This window comes from Argiope bruennichi, chromosome 7 (genome assembly GCF_947563725.1).
Source record: "Argiope bruennichi chromosome 7, qqArgBrue1.1, whole genome shotgun sequence".
NCBI lineage: Eukaryota > Metazoa > Arthropoda > Arachnida > Araneae > Araneidae > Argiope > Argiope bruennichi.
This window is the reverse complement of record NC_079157.1, coordinates 74,944,138-74,966,211: the sequence shown is the minus strand read 5'-3', so window position 1 is coordinate 74,966,211 and position 22,074 is coordinate 74,944,138. Positions and strand designations below refer to the sequence as shown.

Sequence of the window (22,074 nt, the reverse complement as noted above, 5' to 3'; positions counted from 1 at the left end):
ATTTATGGCATTACGTGCAACTGTGAACACGTTAAGTCAGAAACGCTTCGAGCTAGACGTATAAAATTTAATGTATGGATTTACAACCAAATTTGTAGATTTTTATCAAATCTTCAACGAACGGCATTAAAGGATGTGTCCTCCAGGCTGTCTGAATACTGGTGAACTCGATAACTCCAAAACGCAAGGAGTATATAGATAAAATATGGTATACAGGTATATAAAATATGGTATACAGTTAAACCATAGATTCTTATCAAATTTTGAATTAAATTTATTGAAGGATCGACCATATGTTGGTCTGTACTTTCACATATATGTAAACGCAATAACTCAGAAATAGAAGGACAAATTCTTATCAAATTTTGAATTAAATTTGTCGAAGGATCGACCATATGTTGGTATATATATGTTCCACATATATGTAAACGCAATAACTCATAAATAGAAGGACTTAATTACATTCTGCATGTTATCTTGTGACAATTGTAGTTTCGTGACAAGTTTGGGTTTCATTCGGTAGGCAAAAAGGTTTTCAAAACAAATATTTGCACAACAGATTCAGTTAAAATGTTTAATTCACGTCAAAGATCTATATTTCGTAACTATTGTTCGCTAATGTCATCCAAATCATTTGTGGTTTTATCCGAAGTTCTATAATTTTATATGGGGTGTGATATAAGACTTTGATTGGAGAATACGCAAGAAAGTTTAGAAAATACCTCTCCCTCTGGTTTGTATATGTGCACATTATCATTGCTGCAAAAGAGTAAGTTTTTAAAAAATAAAATAAAAGATAAACGAATAAAACCTGAAACCAGAAAAAGAGAGAAGAATATATTTCAGAAAATGCAATTCCAGGATGTGTGCAAAACAGTAAAATGTCCCAATCAAAAGCTTGAAACCCAAAAAGAGAAATTCATGCTTAAAATATTCAAAACTGCATGATTGTTTTTTCTCAAGATCACTTTACATTAACACAATATGGCGATTTGTGTTTAGCCTTGCAACAAAGCAACGAGAATCAAATTTGCGTTTTACAACTTTGCTAAATTCTAAAGTCCAAAATTTTTCTGAGCTACGAGTTTAATGTCAGAAGGGTATATCAAATTCCACTGTCTAGTTTGTTGCGTTTTTTAATTTCTGTTTTCGTACGCTGATGATTTTTCCAAAAGGTTCCATCTAAAATTTGATTTTAAAAAATCTACAGTTTTGTTATAAAGACCGCGTGCCAAATTTCATTTGTCAAGCTTGTTGAGATTTTGAGTATCTTTTTCAGATGCGGACAGAAAATTTCGAGAATGTTTTTCGAACTCAATGGTATCTCAGATGATGAGATTTATCAGAATTTTTACGATCCTGCAATACTGATTTTCTGTAATAATGGTGTTTTTGTTTAAAATTTGAAAAAAAATCTATAAATACGATGTCAAAGCCATATATCAAATTTCATTCATCTAACTCGAAGCGTTTCTATGTTCAGACATGCAAAGTGACAAAAAGACATTATCTGACAGACAGACAGACAATTTCACAAATATGCTTTTTGGACTCATGGAAATCTTTATGATTAAAATTAGCAATAATTTCGAGTTCAATATTGCCTCTGAGTATACTTCTTATATAGAAAGTAATAAGAGATAATAAAATCGCAGTTTTGTGACGCATCGTCATCGGTAGCATCTGACTGGAAAAAAAAACCGAAATTGTGCGAAAAATATATTTGAAATAAATTTCTTATTTTATTAAATTTTCAGTATGTGCATATTTTTTTCTTCGTCTTTTCATTTATTAAATATATGAACCAACGCAAATTAATCAGTTTATCTCAAACAACCGTTGAAAAAAAAGAAATGTTCTCAAGATGTTTGCATTTATTATATTTATGAATTTGTATTGCTGTTGCAAAATATTATTTATTTCAAACAAAATATCTTGAATCTCGTAATAAATTTTCTTGTAATGGAAAATTGCAATATTCAGATATCAATATCACATGAAGAATATTGGATATAGATTTTTTTATTAAGTAAAAAACTGTACATTTTTTTTCAAAAACTCTATTTTTATATGTATTTGAGATAGTCATCATTTGGCTATTTCGTATTGTCATCGCAATAAAAATAATAGTAAGCCAATTTAGCTCGCAATTTAATTTAATTTAATTTAATACAGTCATAAAATATATGGTAAACGGTGGGACACTTTATTTAAAAAATTTTATTCATAAAAGCCCAATCATAAAATACAATTCGAAATTTGTATTGACATTTACAGCAACTTTTATTTACTGAGTGAAAATTTCGAAACTTTTATTTAGTTTAATATAATTATAAAATATAAAACTGATTATGTAACAATTTTATTCGAAATTTTTATTTTATTTAATCACAATTTCAGAATATAATCTAAGTAAAATATTGAGTGCTTTAGACTTTAAGATCTCACAAGGTTCGAAAAAATATACAATTGTTCTGGAAAAAGTTTCCTAACATTTTATTCTTTAAACAGGGTCACATTGTTCAAAAAGTACACATATCGTGCAAGGTACCCAATTTCGTTCAAGATAGTGGTTCTACTAGGTATTAACCGACTAGAACAAAAAAATTCAAATAGAATGCAGTGGTCAAAACACTTAGCAAAGTTGGAATATACGTGCGACCTCTGGGAAAGGGAAACCACCTGTTGGAGTCAAGTTGAGGGGCAGGTGCTTAGGTCATCCGCGAACAATAGAACAAAAGTATTGCCAATAAATGTCTATCGGTTAAACAACGCCGTTACAAGAAAACGATTCACATTTGGCGAAGGTCAAGTTTGTGATCCAATCGGACATGTTTCAGCTGTCCACATTATTTGTGTATTATATCAAGGCAGACGATAATTTAGCAGTTATTCGAAAATATCAAAAAGGGAATAGATAATGCTTTGATTTCCCATAAAAATGATTAGGGTAGTAGAGGAATCAATTTTTGGATTTGACTTCCGGATATAAGATTAAAAATAAAAAAAATCTTTGGAACCTCGATGTATATGGGCTGGTTTTGATTTGACAGAATGGCATTTCTTATTCTGCTTTTAAGACTAACTTATGATGATAAAACTTTAAAAGTAGGTAATAACTGTAAAATCGGTATCATCCACTGATTGATAACTCTGGATTTGTTAATTTTAGCTTAAATAGTATTACATTTTATTGTAGACCAGTATGATAAAATTAATAAAATACGTTCAACAAAAATGTCTTGGTTTTCAAATTTTGCATAAATTTGTTTCTTAATACTTCATAACTTATTAATTAATAAATTATCAAATTTTTAATTACTTAGTTTTTTAATAAGAATTAACTAAGCTTTTGCTTGTCTCCGATTATTATTAAAGGATTGACAAAAAACTGAGTTTCAGTAAAATTTAAGGATTAGAAAATAGAATATTTAAATTCTTTCCAGATTTTTTAAACTAATTTTGGATACTTTAATTGATTTAATGCTTCCATAAAGTAGAATATATTTATTGTAAAGTAGAATATATTGATTCATATAGTAAAATAAGTGCAATAAAAACAATCTCACGCCACTAAAAACGGATATTAAAAGATTAACTCACATTTTGTGAAAATGTTTCCATGTACATTTCCTATCAAAGATTCCCATATATATTACTTTATTTGATTTGATTTCATAACTTTTTTCAAGTTTTCTTACCAAATTTTCATTTAAAAAATTATAATTTTTTAAAAATTTTAGAAAATGTACATTCTTTTTCTGTCGTTCTTATTGTTTTAGCGAAGTAATATTTTTAATAAGAGCAATATTCATTTTAGTTAAGAAAAAAGTATGCTTATTATATGACACTTTCACTTTTGATAAATGATGGATTTTCCTAAGCATGCTATGGATCTCGTATCTATAAAGATTATTTACTACTTTTAATGACTTATTAACTCTGAAAATGAACAGCAGATAAATAATTTTAAAAAACAACATGGCGACTTTTTAAACTGTCAAAAATTGCTAAGTTTTAAACTATATTTTCTCGTCAATTCAGTTTCAGCGCTTATTATTCAAAAGTGACATTAAACATCATTAAAGGAAACTTTCCTAAATTCTGAGTCGTGATTTTGCATAATGCATGCATGAATCGAAAATTTTATTCAATTTTACTCAATTGTTTTTTTGAGAAATCATTTTTTTCGTGAAGCAATCATAGTGAAATATTCACTTTTTTAGAAAATGCATTTAAAAAATGAGCTTCTAAATTAGTTCATATAAATACACCAGAAAAAAAAATGCTATTTCCAGATTCTTTTAACAAAGTTTTCTGAAGCAAACTATGGCTGAGTCAATACATAGAGAGTAAATATAAACCTTTCAAATACTATTTTTTGAGAACTTTGCTTCAAGTTAGATCTTACACAAAAAAGTTAGATATTACACAAAAGAGTTAGATCTTACACTTTGTAGTTAGATCTTACACAAAATAAAAATCATTATTATTTTAGAGTCTATAAAGTTAAAGCTTTATTTTTAGATTATAAAATAAATTTAGAATTTTTCACTTTAAAACATCATTTCAAATTCGTTGGATATCTGATGATAAATTTAGCACATTTATATTTTCAAAAAAAAAAGCATTCAAATAAACATAACATTTTAAACTAAAGCAAAAACATTAAACGGTTCGCAATTCTTGCGAATATTTAAAAAAACAAAGAAAAGAAACGGAAATAAGACACTATGTAAACATCATCTAATGTCAATTATTTGACTTTATAATACACCGTCATGTCACTTATAATCGCTCACAAAACATGCTTTCGTGTTATTTGAAGAACGAAAGTGTAATTTTATACTCGCTAGACATCAAAAGATATTAAAAATAATTGGGACCTTTCTTTCCATTCATCTAGGCTTAACACATCACACAATTACTCAAAAAATTACACCAAAACTAAACCTTCGAGAAGAAATTACGTAAGAGCGGCACTTCCAAAAGGAAAACCGACATCAAAATTAAATAAACATTAAAAAAAAGCGGATTCAAAATAGCATCAGAAATATATACCTCCACAGGAGACAAAATCACGCACCTTGTTTAGATCAGTGGGTCAAATGATCGTATGAACCTGCAGTAAGGAACGTCTTCCATGATTAAATATTCCACCAGAGAGAATTCCGAGTTACCCTTAGCATAGCGAGAGGCCAATTAAAGTAGAAAAGATTTGCAGCTGGGTAATAAGACAGGAAAAAGGTGAATGAATCCAGGAAAAAACCCGGTTTCTTCTGAGTTAAGGAAGGTGTATATGCATCAGTATATAAAGATGGATGCGATGCAGAGTTGATACAGACTTGAGGTTTGGGCTTCAGAAACCGACGACTTGCAATTGAAGATTTGCTGATATAACCAAAGGTAGGTGATCAAGTAAGATATATAAGATATGTCTTACGATTATACAGTAAGATAACTGAAGATTGTTTAGATTCTTTAGTATTTCAAACGTTCTTAAATCATATTTTAAAGTTTTCTTCGAAAAATATTTTCTTTAGAATCCTCTTTAAAGAATAGGTTACAAAATTACAGCAGATCTAATTTTTTTTTTAAAATTCAGGTATAGTTAGTAAATTTTAAAAATATAAAAAATTATTTCGAAAAAAAATATTTTATTAAGTTTTTATATAATCAAAGATATACTTTATTAAAAAAATACTCTTGTTAAAGTTAACTATTTCAAATTATGTATAATCATTAAAATAGAAGTTTTACTTATCCTGTGACAATTAATTAGTATTGGTTCTTATTAAGAGTTATTAAATATAGAAAGAAATCCTAATACATTTTGATTTGATTCTAATTTAAAGCTCAGAATTTCTACTAACATAGAATAAATAAAAATTCCGTTATTTCTCATTTTCAATAAATATTTGGCAGACTCAAAATTATTCCAAATATTTTTTATATTATTTCATAAAAGTGAATGCATCTGACATATGTTAAAACATTTCTCAGAAAAAATGAATTATTCTTTTTTAAAAAAAAATTATTTATATTCATTAAGCGAAGAAGATTGTTGTAGTAATATCTATAAATTCTCATTTCCAAAAAGAAGAGTTCTTTTAAAGGAATATGTGCAAATACAATTTAATTTATAAGAATCATCTACTGTATTTCTGCATTTTGTTTTAGTATTTTGGTTGCAAGAGAGAGAGAGAGAGGAATTGAAGAAGAGACGTAATATAATTCAAATTTTGATGTCTTTTGCTTTGAAATTTATGTATTTTAGCCATTTTTATCAATCGAAAATCCTTCTTAAATTCAAGTTGTAAGTTATATTACTACTGAAATCAACCAAAACAAACGGATGTTTTTTTAATGTGTATGATTAGGTAAAACAGACAAAAAGATAATATCAAGCCCCTAAAATATAATAATTAAACTATTTCTCTTAAAATAAAGCAGAACTATAAATATTATTACAGAAATTACTCAGAAAATTAGAAGAATTTCATATATAATTTTCAAAGAACTGTTTATTTGTATATTTTTAAAATAATTGAAATACCAATTACTAAATAATTCACCTTTTTCTTATAACTGTTTTATAAGTATCCATTCATTTATAAATATTCACCAGTTGGTTCTTACTTCATAAACCTGCATTAACTCTTGAGAAGTTTTAGATAATCTGATATTCAAACTTTAAGGGCGAGGAAGGGTTAAAAAAAAGTTAAATCATCATTAAAAAGTTAAAATTAACCAAAACTTCCACATCATTTTGATTTCTTCCTATTTTAGAAGTCAAAGACATGGCAGTCGAAACCCAAAGGAAATCCCTCACCTGGACGCTGCTCCTGATGGTCTTGCTGACCACCCAGCTGCGCGAGAGCGAGGCCGGAGTCAACTTCAAGCTGAAGAAGCTGCTCAAGAAAATCCTGCTCCTGAGGGCCCTCTCCCCCAAGAAGGACATCGCCATCATCCCCCTGCCCATCCCTCTTGGTCTGGTGGAGATGTTGCTCAAAAAAGGCAAAATGGAGATGGAAATGCCCAAAATGCCTGAAATGCCCATGCCTATGCCTATGCCCATGCACATGATGCCCTACCCGTGAGTATTAAGCAATTATTAATATTAAAAATTAAAGCCTGTTAATACTTCTTTTTAGACATATAAATAATAGTCCTCTTTTCTATTTAAGCTTTACTAGTTAAATTTTGAAGGGCTAAAATTTGTTCTGTGTGAATTTCAGACAAGCATTTCTATATTAAAAAGCAAATTAAGCAATAAAATCATAAAGATTTGTTGAAATATTTCTCTTAAGTTAAAATAAATTAATCTATTATTAATACGTAAGTTATTATTATAAGAAATTAAGTTGTTATTAATGCGGAATTTGTTTTTGAATGTACATATAAGATTGCGCTGCGATATAATGTCAGCGGTTTTGAAAATAAAATTTTCACATATCCAGTGATCCCTAACAAAATATGACGTAAAGATGCGCATTTATATTCAGTAATTGCAGTAATATTTTATTAATAATCGCTTTATTAATCAGATTTGAATACAATACTCAATGAATTTATATTTAAGGATTTGAATTCTTATTTCAATCCTTAATGAGATTTGAATTCATTGGTAATAAAGAAAAAGCTGATGTTTAAAACTAAAAAAAAAATAACTGGTAAATCGACAATACTAAATTATCGATGAAAGAAAAGAAAATATCGATGAAAAATTAATAGCTGAACTAATTTATCATCAATCTAATATCTCACACATCAAAGTTTTTCCTCATAAGTTATTGCTTAAATATCCTCCTCATTTTCCTCATAATTTATTGCTTAAATATCCTCCACATTTCCCTCATAATTTATTGCTTAATTATCCTCCTCATTTTCCTCATAATATATTGCTTAAATATCCTCCTCATTTCCCTCATAATATATTGCTTAAATATCCTCCTCATTTCCCTCATAATTTATTGCTTAAATATCCTCCTCATTTTCCTCATAATTTATTGCATTAAATATTTACATTTTAACTATTATTTAGAGTTTTCTTCTTTGTTCTTGTTACATGATTATTTTTATTCACCAGAACCTTATTTTTTCCCACCACTGAAAATATTTCGATCTAAGAAGGTACATATACATTACTTCCAGACGCAATGTTCACTTTATTTACTAATAAATATTCTAATATAAATTTCTAATTCATGAGATTCTTTAAAATTAATCGTATTCTCTTACTTTTGAATTCAAAACTATAAATACTTCTCAAATTTTGATTTAAAAAAATTAAAGTTATTTTGAAGCGGCAATAATGTGTTGGAAAAATTTCATTTAAATTATCATTAACCACAATTGATTATGCATTTTAAGAAGTTTCGCCGAACTTTCTTCTGTAAAAGATAATTCTAAATTTGGCTCAAATGAAATATCAGATTAATCAAATTTTTAAAAAATGCTTTACATATTTTTGTTAACATTTGAATCATTTTTTTAAATGCTTTTAGATATTTTTATCAATGTTTGATGTTAACAGAAAATATTAAACATAGAGGATTGATATTTTATTATGTTACACTTATGATGAGATGATAATTGTGATTGATAAGTTATTCCTGTACATTTGAATAAGGTAGATTATGTATCATAATCGGTATTGTTCCTGATGAATATGCAATTCTTTTAAATTATTCTAAATGAATAATAATGCGAATGCAAGAAATGTTTCTCTTCATGCATTATTTCTTATTTTTGAAACCCTTGAACCCAATACATAAAATCGTGTCTTAACGATCAATCTATTTGAAAAAACGTAAAATCTTATCACTATCATAAAAAAGCCTTTAACACAATAGAATTCGATGGAAATACAAACAATATTATATTTCTTTTGCAAATTTGGAAATAAATGTTGAAACCAAGGATAATGTCAAATTACTGAATTCAGATATTGAGTTATATTTCAATACGAAAATTTAAATCAAGTTTCTTTTTCAATTAAAGTTTGTTATTATTCGCAAAAAAAGTGTAACATTAAATCGGAATTCGATCAATCTTCGAATTGAACCATAAGTAATGGAATTTACAAATATGAATTTACTCATAGACTGTGCATCCTATATTACATTTTGCATTTTGATAACTCGAAATAATTCCATTATTTTGGAGCAAGTTTCGTTTTAATAATTTAATTGTTTTAAAATTATTTTTGAATACTTTTCAAATAAGTGTATTATAAAGTCATTACCATATTCCAGTATTTTATTTAAAGCATAAAACATTACTGATGCAGAAAAATCAACTTGTTTATAAAACTAATTAAAATTAATTAAAAATATATATTCAAAATTAGTTTCTTAAACCCTTTTTTCTTTATAGTATAATTTATATAGATTTATAGAACTTTGGATTAAAAATCAAAAAATCGCGCAGCATAGGACGAATGTTATTTATTTTAGATATTTCATCACAAAATTAAGAAAATATTTCGTTTTCTGCTTATTTTTATTATTATATACATTTTTCATAAATATATATAGCACTGAATACGTTATTTTATTAACTTTTATTATATTTAATGTCTTATAGAATGATGGGCGGTGAAATGATGATGATGAAACCACCTGCAGAAGAAATGAAAATGCCTAGTGGTGGAGGTTATGGGAAGATGTGAGAAGACAAAAAATCATAAATTTGAGAATTAGTTCATCTTATCATTACTAGATGGCAGCACAAAATCTCATTACTTCAATAAATGGAAGATAGATGGCGCTGCAGCATTATTCGAATTGAAGTATTGCTATTTGGAAAGTGCAATTTTTTAAACTTTATATCATCATCACCTGCCCATGCCGTATAACGGATTTGCATGAAGAAAGGTATCAAAATCTTTGGAATTTTTAATGCACGGATTTTCCCACCGAAATGTATTTGTAGATAGAATGAATTCTTACTAAATTTGAAAATCATATATTTTGTAAAATAATAAGCAGAAATTAAAATATGTTTTAATATAAATTTTTATAATTTTTCAAAAGTAATATATATTACTTTTGATGGTAAAATTGTCAAATATTTTTTTTAAACCGAAAGAAATGTTTTTCTAAGAGTTTAAGTAGATTTTCTTGTACTGTAGCAATGATATTTTACTACGGGTGAATATAGTCAGTATGTAAATAGTAAATTGTTTTACACTTGTCATTTGTATTGTAGATGTGTAGAAAATTTGATTAAAATTTTGTTTCATATTTAGCTTTTTATTTTTCCTTGAGTAATACATTTATATCAACATTTCATACTTCTATTACTTTACAAAAAAAAAAAAAAAACATGAAGCCGTCAAATATTGTTAATAAAGGAAATGACAAAATGCAATTTTCTTCAGTGATTTGATTTTTGAGTCGTTGAAGTATTTACATAAATTTACAGAGCTGTGATACCAGTGTTTGAATCAAAATTATCAATAACTGATTTTAAAAAATTTTACCTAATAAAAACAACAAAGTATTGAAATAAATATTGATCGGAAAAATAATGATTTGATAGGCATAAAACTTTACTGGAATTTAATATATATTTATTCAATAGCACAAATTTATTGCCTTATTACAGCATTTTATAATTTATAGTTTACTCTTTAAGTATCCATAGCTATTTTATTATGCATTTTTATTTTAAATTTAACCCTTATGTTCATTTTGTATAGTATACCATACATACAACTTTATAAAAGTATACTACCACTATAAAATAATTTTAACTTAGTTTTATTAAACGATTTTTATTACACGATTTTTTTTTTATTTTTTGATGTTTTTTACAGCGTAAAAAAGCTACATATATACATTTTTTTTTTTTTTTTTGCTTTTCTTCAAAAAAGCAATCTTGCCCCGGTAAGGGTTAAATAGCAATATTTTTTAAATAAATAAGAAAGCCCATGATATGCATTGAAAATAGTAATATTTCAATAATAATAAATTACATGCCTATTTGCTAATTTCACATATCAGCAATAATTAGAAAATAATACGTTCAATAATTAAAATTTCCCCTTTAATTTAAAAACTGATGATGAATTAAATTCATTTTTTAAAAATATACACATTTAATGATTCGAAATTTATTTAATAATTTTTAATTATTTGTATTAATCATTTCTGAATTAAATATTTTTCTTCTTTTCAAACTTCGATGAAAACTATAAATCTGAAAAGTGCAAAGGGAACCATAACAAGTTACTATAGCAACGGCACTGATCATAACAAAACAAGTTCAGGTAGGCATTAAAAAAAGAAAGGAAGAAATTGGGGAAATCATTGAAATAACTCACCACCAGGTCGCTCACTGAATTCATTCTGTTAGATATTTCCTGGAATCCAGGTTCCTAAATAAAAAAAAAGAAATTATAAACTGCTATAAAACGAAAAACTGTGGAAGTCATATAACAGAACATTAAATTATAATAAGATCATGTAATATGTATATCATAGGCAGTGCAATTTCAGAAGGAATTCTTTCATTTATGTTGAAATTCTCACAAACAAATTGCTTGAAAAATAAAATTTTCTGCTAAATAATTCTTACTTTTTACATTCAAGACCACATGAAAAAATAATTTCTTATGTAAAGAAATAGCGAGAATTTGGGAAAGTAACAGTAATATGGTTGTTTTATTAGTTCTCGAGAGACTAAAGTTGAATCAATTCTAAAGAATTATTGTTTTTTTTAAAGAATTATTTCTCATTCTATTAAAATTTTTTTTAACATTTTTAACACGTTTCTATTAACTTGCTTTCTTTTCTATCTGTTTGTATGCTCGGTGCAAATTTTGCAAACAATTTTAAACTAACTTCTTATTTAACTAGAGTTTTGAAACTGTACATATAGTTCAGAACTAGATTACAATGCATTATTCATTCACTGTCTTGTCTGTTCGATACAAATTTTACAATCGATAAAAACTTTCATCACCGACAAATAGCACCATGCCAAGTCGTTAGCTCATCGGAAATTTCAAAATTACAAAATTTGCACTCGCACAAGGCTATAAAATGAAAAAAAAATATTTAAAGAAAGAAAAAAAAATAATATACCACGTTTTTAAAATTGACAAAAAAGAATGAAATAATTTCTCATAGCCGCACACAGATTTAAAAACTTCTACAAATTCTCAATCCCATGCAGATTATCCTGAAATGGAGATTTTTTTTTAAAATCACGATCATAAATCGTGTATCTAGGCGAAATATATTTTCTACTTTTCAACCTGTTTTAAAAATCTGATATATTTTAAAAAAATTACTTAAATATTACTAAAGAAAATGGTCGATGGGAAAATTTAAAAGTATATATCTGGTGTATATAATTAATATATATCTGGATTAACTGACATTGCTATGTGGAAATAACTCTTACATGTAAATAATTAACAAGAATATAAAAAAAAGAAAAGTGGTACTTTGGGATTATCTCGCCGACCTGTCAACGCTCGCGAAAATGCGCCATTGGCGCATTTCGTCGGCGTTTGGCGCATTTCTGCGAGCGTTGACAGGTCGGCGGGATAATCCCAAAGTTCCAGAAACTTTATTTCAATTTTTAAAAATTCAACCTTATCATTTTGAGGAATACTTATAATTAGACCTCTCTGAGCTTGATAAAAAATAGTTTTGAATTATATATAGATTTTTTTTGAGTCCGTTGTCTATTTATCTTTGTGAACTGCATGAATGATATTCATTATATAATTCTTGCACTACAAATGCAGATTTACATTTAATTTTGAATGAAATCCGTCAGTGGAAGATCTGTTTGTCTATCCGTGTGTGTGCATATTGGTACAGTAACCGGTACAGTGTGCAAACCGGTACAGTAATTCAAAAATGCAGCTTGAAGATAAATGAATGAATGAAATATAGTATATGATCTAGACGCCATAAGTGTAGACCTATACCAAGTTTTGAACCAAATCAATTTATCGATATATCTGTGATATATAATCATGTTAAATCAAAACGCAACAAGTTAGATGGATGAATTGTAATGCATAATCTTTACATTTTTATAGTTATCAGTTTACGAGTTCAGTCAATCAGCCATCATTAATCAGTTTACGAGAAAATACTAAAATGTAAATTGAGTTCTTTTCCCCATTTTACAAGACTGCATATAAAACACGTATTATAAATACACAAGAAAAATGTTAGCATTCCCAATTTTTTTTAATCTTATCTCAGACATTTATGTATGATGTTGGCGATGAAATGTACAATAAAAATGAAAATAATATTGATAGGCTAAATGTAAATTGAATCAGGCAACAAGCATATTGCAAAAAGGATTTTCAGAGCAGATTGTTAGACGTAGAGTTAACATTAATAGAACATTTTGACATGTAGTTATTCTAAGGGTTTAATTACTCGAAAGTAAGATTTACACAACGCCATTATAGCCAATACAGTAAGATAGCACGTTACACATGCGCGAATTTTACTGATTTGACTATACTGGCTTTATATAAAACCTGCACGAGACAGGTTTTGTACCGAAATAGGTAATGGAGGCGAAATTACTATATTGATTATTTATAAAGAACCTTGCCCACTTCATTAGAATCCAATGAAGAAAATATAGTTTTTAATTTTACTTGAAAAAAGAACAAAAAGTTACATTTTTGTGTTAGATACCATTTCTTGTAAAGAGCGATTCAGATAAGAAGAGAAAGTTATTTTCGGTGAAAATTTTCTTAGAAAGAGAAAAAGAAAATGAAATCAGTAACAGGAAAGGTCCTGTGCCGCGATCTCAGTTTTTATTTTATTTATTTATTTTAAGTTGTGAAAAAAATGATGGACAATTGATAATAATTATGAGTTTGCTTAAAACGATCGCGACGCATATAAAGCAGTACGTTTTAGGAATTTTAGAAATAATTTACCAAAAATAAAGGCCATTTATATTTGCAACTTAGTTATGAAACGACACATTTTCTTTTAACTAATATAAAGTAATAATTAGATTTTTACTTAAATATTCATCGGAATGTAAAGATTTTTTTTTTTCACTCGCTTTCAAGTGTACGATTGCATAAAAATCATATTTACGAAAATTTAAGATCCAAAAAAAATTAGCTTTTAAATGCTATCGATTTAATTTCCACACAGTTTTTCTTATAATAATATTTTTTAAAACATGTTTTAAATAGTATATTTTATAACAATTTTCATAGTTTATATATTGCGTTTATACAAATGCACATTTCGAGACATTATCTTCGCACATTATCTTCATTATAATAAAACAATTTATTTTCTCGTATTATCATCAAAAAATAATTATAATTGTCAAAAAATAATTATTATAATCGTCAGAAGTTTCGATGTCGAGATTTTGAAGTATCTCCAGGTTTCAGACATTTCTGACTCCAAAAAACAAATTTATGGACTTATGTCTGTCTGTATATGTCTACTGTCTGTCTTAATTCTGTCACCTTGCCTTTCTGTCTTAGAACACGATGACTCACACTTTCAGCTACATGGATGAAATTCGCTATATCATTCTTTACACCAAATTTGTACAGTTTTACTTAATTTTGAACGAAACTATTCGCTTGAAGTCTGTGTGGCTATTAGATTAAATGAGAATGATAACTACAAAACTTAAAAAAACTAGACGAATAACAAAATTTGCGGAGGTATCATGCCTAAAGTGTAGATCCCATATTAAATATTGAATCAAATCCGTCAAGGGGTGGGCATTTGTCTGTCTGTACTTTGAAATGATGAATAATTCAAAACGCAGCATTTTAGAAAAACAAAATTTTGTACATAGCTTTAGTATTTGAATGAAATCTGTCAAAAAAGGTAGACAGTTTTGAGTCAATACTTTCTCCTGCCTATAAAACATAATAAAATCATAACGAGTCAGGTAAATAAAATTTTGTACGAAGTTTAAGTTTTTATCAAATTTTGAACCATATCTGTCAAAGGGTACACTATCGATGTACACTATCGATGCAAAATCGATGACTCAAAAATGTCACAATTTAAATAAATGAAATTCGGTGAGTAATCTTTTTACAAGTTGTAGATCTTTTTCACATTTTGGTTTTGATCAACCGATAAAAAGACATCCAAGTTGCATATTCAGTTGTCTGTATTATAAATTACGAAGCATAGAACTCTCATGTGGGGGATTTAAAAAATAAAAATCTGCGTTGGAATGGCGCTGACGGTTTTGATTAAATTCCACAGTTTTTATACTGACGAAGTCGTATAATAAATACCTTTGGAATCTGAAAGGAACTTGTGAAAAGACCATTCGTTAAATTGCTGGTTAAAAATAATATAAAAACAGATTAATCGTCTCTAAGAATTACCACACAACAATGTTAGCGATTTGAAGTCTGTTTCTAATTTATTTTCTTAGGACATCTACAAACCGAATTTCCTCTTAGAATCCATAATTCTAGATAAATCAGCCTCGAAAAAGTTATAAAATCTAATTCAAACCAGATTTCCGACTCCTTGCTGCAATAAATTTCTCGTACAGTCTGTTAAAACACATTAAAACTTTTAAACAAACGATTCTAAAGTATTATTCTCAGATAACGTGCGAAAAGACAGCACAAGCAAGCTTCAAACCACAATAAAATCGTTTGCGAATACAAGCAAACGATCGCCGGACCTTCACAAGGACGTATGACGACACCCACAATTACGAAATAAACGTTTTCACCCGCTGAACATACGAATTGGAAGAGAATAGGAAACGTCATTCTAAAATTTCACCGCTTTTTAACGAATAAAAACATCCCTTCCTGTCTTGGCCTTGAAAAAGGTTGTATTTTATTCGGGATTTTGAACATAGCCTTAAGGCGTGATTTATCATCTAGAAGACAAGGGTAAGAATATATTATGCAGGACTGGAATAATAATAGCCTGAGTTTATTTGCTGTATGTCATATGGCGTTGTTTCGAAACCGGGGAAATATTTCATTTCATAAATTTTAATGTGGTGAAGCTGGTTGGATATGCGATTTAATGCACGATTTTCTTGAAATCATACATTTTTAATAATGAATATTTTACTTTTTAAAGAACATCATGCCGTGTCTTTTCTTCACTCAATTAGAACTCCATATCATCTTTAATTTCATTTGTGCTATGTATATTTTCGTTGTTTTTATATTTCGGATTTCAGCGTCAATATCCTTAATCACTATCTAAATTTCGTACTAATCTTTGTTTCAGGATCCTGAGACTAGCATTTTTCGACGCTTGTATTTCACTAAGGGGTGGTTCGCAGAAAGATGAGAATTAATATACATTTTCGTCTTTCCTGACGCCTCTTTCTTGACTAAATAAACGCGTCCTGACGCATTTCGGAATCCGAGAATGAACAGTAATTTATGTTTTTATAATGGCAACGTTGTCAACAGAATTAGGAAGTGCCGGTCCATTTGCAAAAGAAAAATAAATAATTAGTTGCATTGGTTTCCAATTAACTTGCAAGGTATTTCTTTCTTTCTTCACTGATTTTCAAATTTGAAATGAATTTTAAAAAAGAAGAAACTGTTGACTTGAAAAATGAAAAAAGAGCCGACTGAACACTTGTTTGACACATTTATCTTTATAATTTCCAAAAATGAAATCAGACTGTTATTGTTTTATCTTTAGTGGAATCAATCAGTGCAGAATTTTCAATTTTCCTTTTAATGGTGAGAAAATAAACGTGGACCAGAAAAGAAAATTACCAAAAATGATTTATCAAACCAGGGCCTATGAAAAGCATTAAAAAAGACTACATTCTTTACTTTCTCCAGATTTGGCTTGAGCCATTTTTTTTTTTTATTCTAAGGTTTTTGAACTAAGGAAAAAAAGGTAACTTCCTTGATTTGTTGATAGTTTTGAATCTCCTGTAATAATCCCGAAGCGACAAGGCACTTATTATTGGGAAGGGAAACTGGATTTGATACCAATTTTATTAAAAATCTGCCACTTCAGCCGCTTGGTTCACGTTAATTCCATCGAGGTAAAAAAACATCATCCCACTGAAACGAAGTGGAAATTTGTAGACAGGATTCCGCATCATATTTCATGATCACCTTACGATAATACTTCATTCAAATAGTTTGCAGTTCATTCAAATAGTTTGCAGTTCATTCAAGTATACTTTCAAAATTTGTCCAAATCTAACTGAACAACCATTACGCAAAAATATTTTTCACCATAGAACCGCATAATTAAAGTTTTGAACTTATCAGTTAGTAATATGATCCACATTCCAATTGAGATGAAATTTATAATTGAACATGAAAAACATTTACAGACCATATCCGTTAATTATCCATTACATAATAATACATCCGTTGTTATTTTTATATTCTAAAATAGCAAATTAGCTATCCCATCTGTTCTGTCTAAGAGACGCCTTTTTCTCTTTCCAACTGTGATTGCCATGGAAACCGGCACATGCGCAGATCTTCTAGAACTTGGATATATTTTTTTAATGCTTTGTTAATTCAGATTTGTTATGTCTATTTAGAGATAACTATGAATATCTTTATGTTCGTGTGGTTTTCGTGTCCGTCAATAAATGTTATTCTGTGTTTAATGATATTTAATTATTGGAAATAAGAAAATAGATTCAGATGTTAGATAACTAAAATACTGAACCACATAACATGTTTAAAATGGCACGATTGCATTTAGAATTATTTATTGAAAGCTCTGGTGCCATAGACATCAACACCATCCATTTAATTCCATAGAAAAATATTGGCTATAACTTACAAAACATACTCAAAGCTTTTGTAAAGGTTCAAATTATATTGAAGCCTAATTATTTAAGCATGAAATACAGGGTAGTTATAATTAAAGTTCCTCGTTGAAATGGTCAAAAGAAAAAACTACTGGACCAAATGTTATCAAACTTGGTAATAATTTAAAGGACGTCATGGGAATTTCTTTTCCGTCAAAAAATTTCAAAAACTCACCACCAAAGGTTAAATGGTGCTGTATGCAATATTGTTAAGCAAAGTAGGACGCGAAAACATCGGTTTTAAAATGTGTCCAATCGTTTCTGAAAGCGTTCAAAGCATGTCCAATGTGTGTTCTGCCAAAAGCACTGTTTATGGTGATAATCTAAACAATTTGGTGAAACTGAAAGATGCAATACACCGATATGTGCGTAACACTCCTCCTGATATGCTAAGAGATGCTGATGAGAATGCAGTAATGCAACTTAACTTGCTTTCAGAAAATGGTGGACGCCACATTGAACATGCATTGTAACGCGTTTCAGAAGCGATTAAACACATTTTAAACCGATGTCTTCGTGTCCTAGTTTGCTTAACAATATTGCATACAGCGCTATTCCCCTCTTGTGGTGAGTCTTTGAACTAATTTTTTAACGGAAAAGAAATTCCCATGATCTCCTTTAAACTATTACCATGTCTGATGACATTATGTTCAGTAGTGTTCCTTTTATGATCATTTCAAAGTGGAGCTTTAATTATCATTACCCTGTATTCAACCCAATGCTTAACAATATTGCATACAGCGCTATTCCCCTCTTGTGGTGAATCTTTGAACTATTTTTTGACGGAAAAGAAATTCCCGTGATCTCCTTTAAACTATTACCATGTCTGATGACATTATGTTCAGTAGTGTTCCTTTTATGATCATTTCAAAGTGGAGCTTTAATTATAATTACCCTCTTTTTAACCCAATGCTTAACAATATTGCATACAACGCTATTCCCCTCTTGTGGTGAGTCTTTGAACTAATTTTTTAACGGAAAAGAAATTCCCATGATCTCCTTTAAACTATTACCATGTCTGATGACATTATGTTCAGTAGTGTTCCTTTTATGATCATTTCAAAGTGGAGCTTTAATTATAAATACCCTGTATTTAACCCAATGCTTAACAATATTGCATACAGCACTATTCTCCTCTTGTGGTGAATCTTTGAACTATTTTTTGACGGAAAAGAAATTCCCGTGATGTCCTTTAAACTATTACCATGTCTGATGACATTATGTTCAGTAGTGTTCCTTTTATGACCATTTCAAAGTGGAAATTTAATTATAATTACCCTGTATTTAACCCAATGTTTAACAATATTGCATACAGCGCTATTCCTCTCTTGTGGTGAATCTTTGAACTAATTTTTTTAACGGAAAAGAAATTCCCATGATCTCCTTTAAACTATTACCATGTCTGATGACATTATGTTCAGTAGTGTTCCTTTTATGATCATTTAAAAGTGGAGCTTTAATTATAATTACCCTGTATTTAACCCAATGCTTAACAATATTGCATACAGCGCTATTCCCCTCTTGTGGTGAGTCTTTGAACTAATTTTTTAACGGAAAAGAAATTCCCATGATCTCCTTTAAACTATTACCATGTCTGATGACATTACGTTCAGTAGTGTTCCTTTTATGATCATTTCAAAGTGGAGCTTTAATTATAATTACCCTGTATTTAACCCAATGCTTAACAATATTGCATACAGCGCTATGCCCCTCTTGTGGTGAGTCTTTGAACTAATTTTTTAACGGAAAAGAAATTCCCATGATCTCCTTTAAACTATTACCATGTCTGATGACATTATGTTCAGTAGTGTTCCTTTTATGATCATTTCAAAGTGGAGCTTTAATTATAATTACCCTATATTTAACCCAATGCTTAACAATACAGCACTATTCCCCTCTTGTGGTGAATCTCTGAACTATTTTTTGACGGAAAAGAAATTCCCGTGATCTCCTTTAAACTATTAACCAAGTCTGATGACATTATGTCCAGTAGTTTTCTTTTTATGAAAATTTTAAAGTGGAACTTTAATTATAATTACCCTGTATTTGATTATGAAATTTTGTTAAATAGTAGAAAATTCTAAAGATAAAATTTTTGTCTTCTGAAATTATTTCTCAATTGTTTTTGAAGTTATTGAGGATCATTTAAGCGAAGAAAAATGAAGAGAGACATTTTGAAAACAATACAAATTTCTTCACAGCTTTTTTATGAAATTTTTAGTCTTTCCAAATATCGCGGAAAGTTATTTCACTTCTTCAACAGAGGATGAAGAGAAAATAACACTTTTTTCCCTGAGAAATACAATTATTTATAATAAAGGCACTTGCACTATAAGACTTACTGTTTACGTATGGATGCATTTTTTGCTCTTTTAACACAGCATTCATTTACCCAAATTTGCATACTTGCGAAATATTTCTGAATCTCTTTTAAGTCACTTACAGCTTAAAATATTGCTCTGCTGGTCACAGATCCAATCAAGCGAGAGAAAAAAAGTGACATATTTTAAAATTTACACAAGGAAGTAGTCATTATTTTGATTTCATTGCTGAAATCCTTTTTTCCCATCGGAAACTTAAGAGGATTTCTTTGTTGAATTACCTGAGCTTTTTAATTATTTGAAATGATCGAAAGTAATGTTTCAGCGACCCAATCAGAACATACATGAGTAAAAGAATTATCTATACCCCCGTTTTTATGTCATTTCCCCAATATTATCCATTATCGCTTTCAACTAATCGAAATGTCAAAACGATACTTGTTTATTTTTATGCCCCCCCCCCACGATTAATCGCCAAAAAATGTAAATCATTGTAAAATTAATTTTTAATGGAGCTTGGCGAGTTTGGCGAAATCTTACGGTTTGTTCGTTCGTAACTATAGAGACTGACTTTATGGATATTCTGTATATTTGACAGTATCACATTTAAAATTTAATAAAAAAAACTATGCCATTTAGGCTTAATGAAAGAATACTGTGTAAGAGATGGCAATACCTACCAGTGAAAATGGTTCTGTACTGACGCTGCTCAAGCTCCCCATACTGCCCGTGTCCTTATCTTGTATTGTAGATTTTCGACTTTCATATTTCAATACTTCCACACCTGAAACGAATACAAATAACTAATTTGAAATGCATGCACAATACACAAAATATTTAAAACATTTTATTGCATATATTATCTTATAATCATTCAAAAATCACGCCAAATAAGAGGAAGAGACAATGAAAATGAAAAATCTTTGCATTCTAGTGCTTCATCTCAAATATCATTCTAAATGAAGAGCTCCCAAGCTGTAGATCATGGCATACCAAATTATTCTATTTTTGATAGGTCACAGCAAGATCTTAAATATATATACAAATATCAAAAATCCAATGTGGTCTAAAACCTCTATCAAGCCATACATTATAAATATTCAATGATTTTTTTCATGAAAGTTTCTTCTTCGCTCCTAAAAAAAAATATTCGGAACTAATTTGTTCTATTTGCTTGAGAAAAAAAAACTCATGGTACCAAGGATGAAGTGGATCGCTATGGATTCAGTTTCTAAAAAATGTATCCAATATTTATAAAGTTGGAAAAGAGCATCGTCACAATTCTTGGTTTTGATAGTTAAAATATCTACAGAATTGCAAGACGTCGTAGATTATTTTCGAAAACCTGGTGTGTATATATATATATATTACTTCTCAAAGTATTAAAATGACCTCTAGTACGAATCATAAATGAAAAAAATAAACAAAGCACATAAAGGCAAAATAAACGCATAAAAAAGCAAAACAAACTGTAGAAATGAAGAGCACAAATGAACAAAATAATTAAGCACAGGTTGAAGATGAAATCTGAATACAAATTATCCTTAGAATGTGTGACTTTTTATTTAGGAAAACTATTTTAAATTATTTTTTTCATGAAATTTTTAAAAAATTAAAACACGTTAGATGTCTACATTATGATTTAAACAGTACTTATGCGACAAAAATCCCATTATAACAATTCTACAATGAAAATAAAATTCCCTTTTTACCAATATATATTTTATAATGCAAAAAATATTTTGATATTATTTTTAATGGTAGATCTATTCATACAACAGCCATCTTGATGATTTTCCAAGTTTTCAGTTTAAATCTAATACTATAACCGCTATTGCCATATATCTGTCATTTCTACAAATGCTTATCAAAAAGCATTTAAAAAAAGATTTCCAAGTATTTAATGTTGCTCTTGGGAACAGTCATGAGAAGCTTATAA

At 28.6% G+C, this 22,074-nt stretch overlaps 2 protein-coding genes across 3 annotated transcripts in view; one reads left to right on the top strand and one right to left on the bottom strand.

Annotated features, from left to right (window-relative positions):
- The window catches only part of LOC129975246 (rho GTPase-activating protein 18-like), a 329,739-nt gene that overhangs the window by 184,223 nt on the left and 123,442 nt on the right, over nucleotides 1–22,074 (bottom strand). For both annotated transcript variants that reach the window (XM_056088284.1, XM_056088286.1), the window contains exons 6-7: nucleotides 20,816–20,919; nucleotides 11,330–11,383 (exon numbers count right to left, since the gene is read on the bottom strand). In XM_056088284.1, coding sequence (XP_055944259.1) covers nucleotides 11,330–11,383; nucleotides 20,816–20,919 — 158 coding nt within the window. The remainder of the gene's footprint in view (nucleotides 1–11,329; nucleotides 11,384–20,815; nucleotides 20,920–22,074) is intronic.
- LOC129975250 (uncharacterized) lies at nucleotides 5,305–10,251 on the top strand. Its single transcript, XM_056088292.1, has 3 exons — nucleotides 5,305–5,406; nucleotides 6,790–7,096; nucleotides 9,589–10,251. Exons 2-3 carry the CDS (start codon nucleotides 6,801–6,803, stop codon nucleotides 9,671–9,673), a joined length of 381 nt encoding a protein of 126 aa, XP_055944267.1. The 5' UTR covers nucleotides 5,305–5,406; nucleotides 6,790–6,800; the 3' UTR covers nucleotides 9,674–10,251.

Bases quoted from the DNA above. Each gene is read 5' to 3' on its own strand.
- LOC129975250 (XM_056088292.1), top strand. From the start codon at position 6,801: ATGGCAGTCGAAACCCAAAGGAAATCCCTCACCTGGACGCTGCTCCTG. The intron at 7,097-9,588 runs GTGAGTATTAAG...AATGTCTTATAG, and splicing joins ATGCACATGATGCCCTACCC to AATGATGGGCGGTGAAATGA.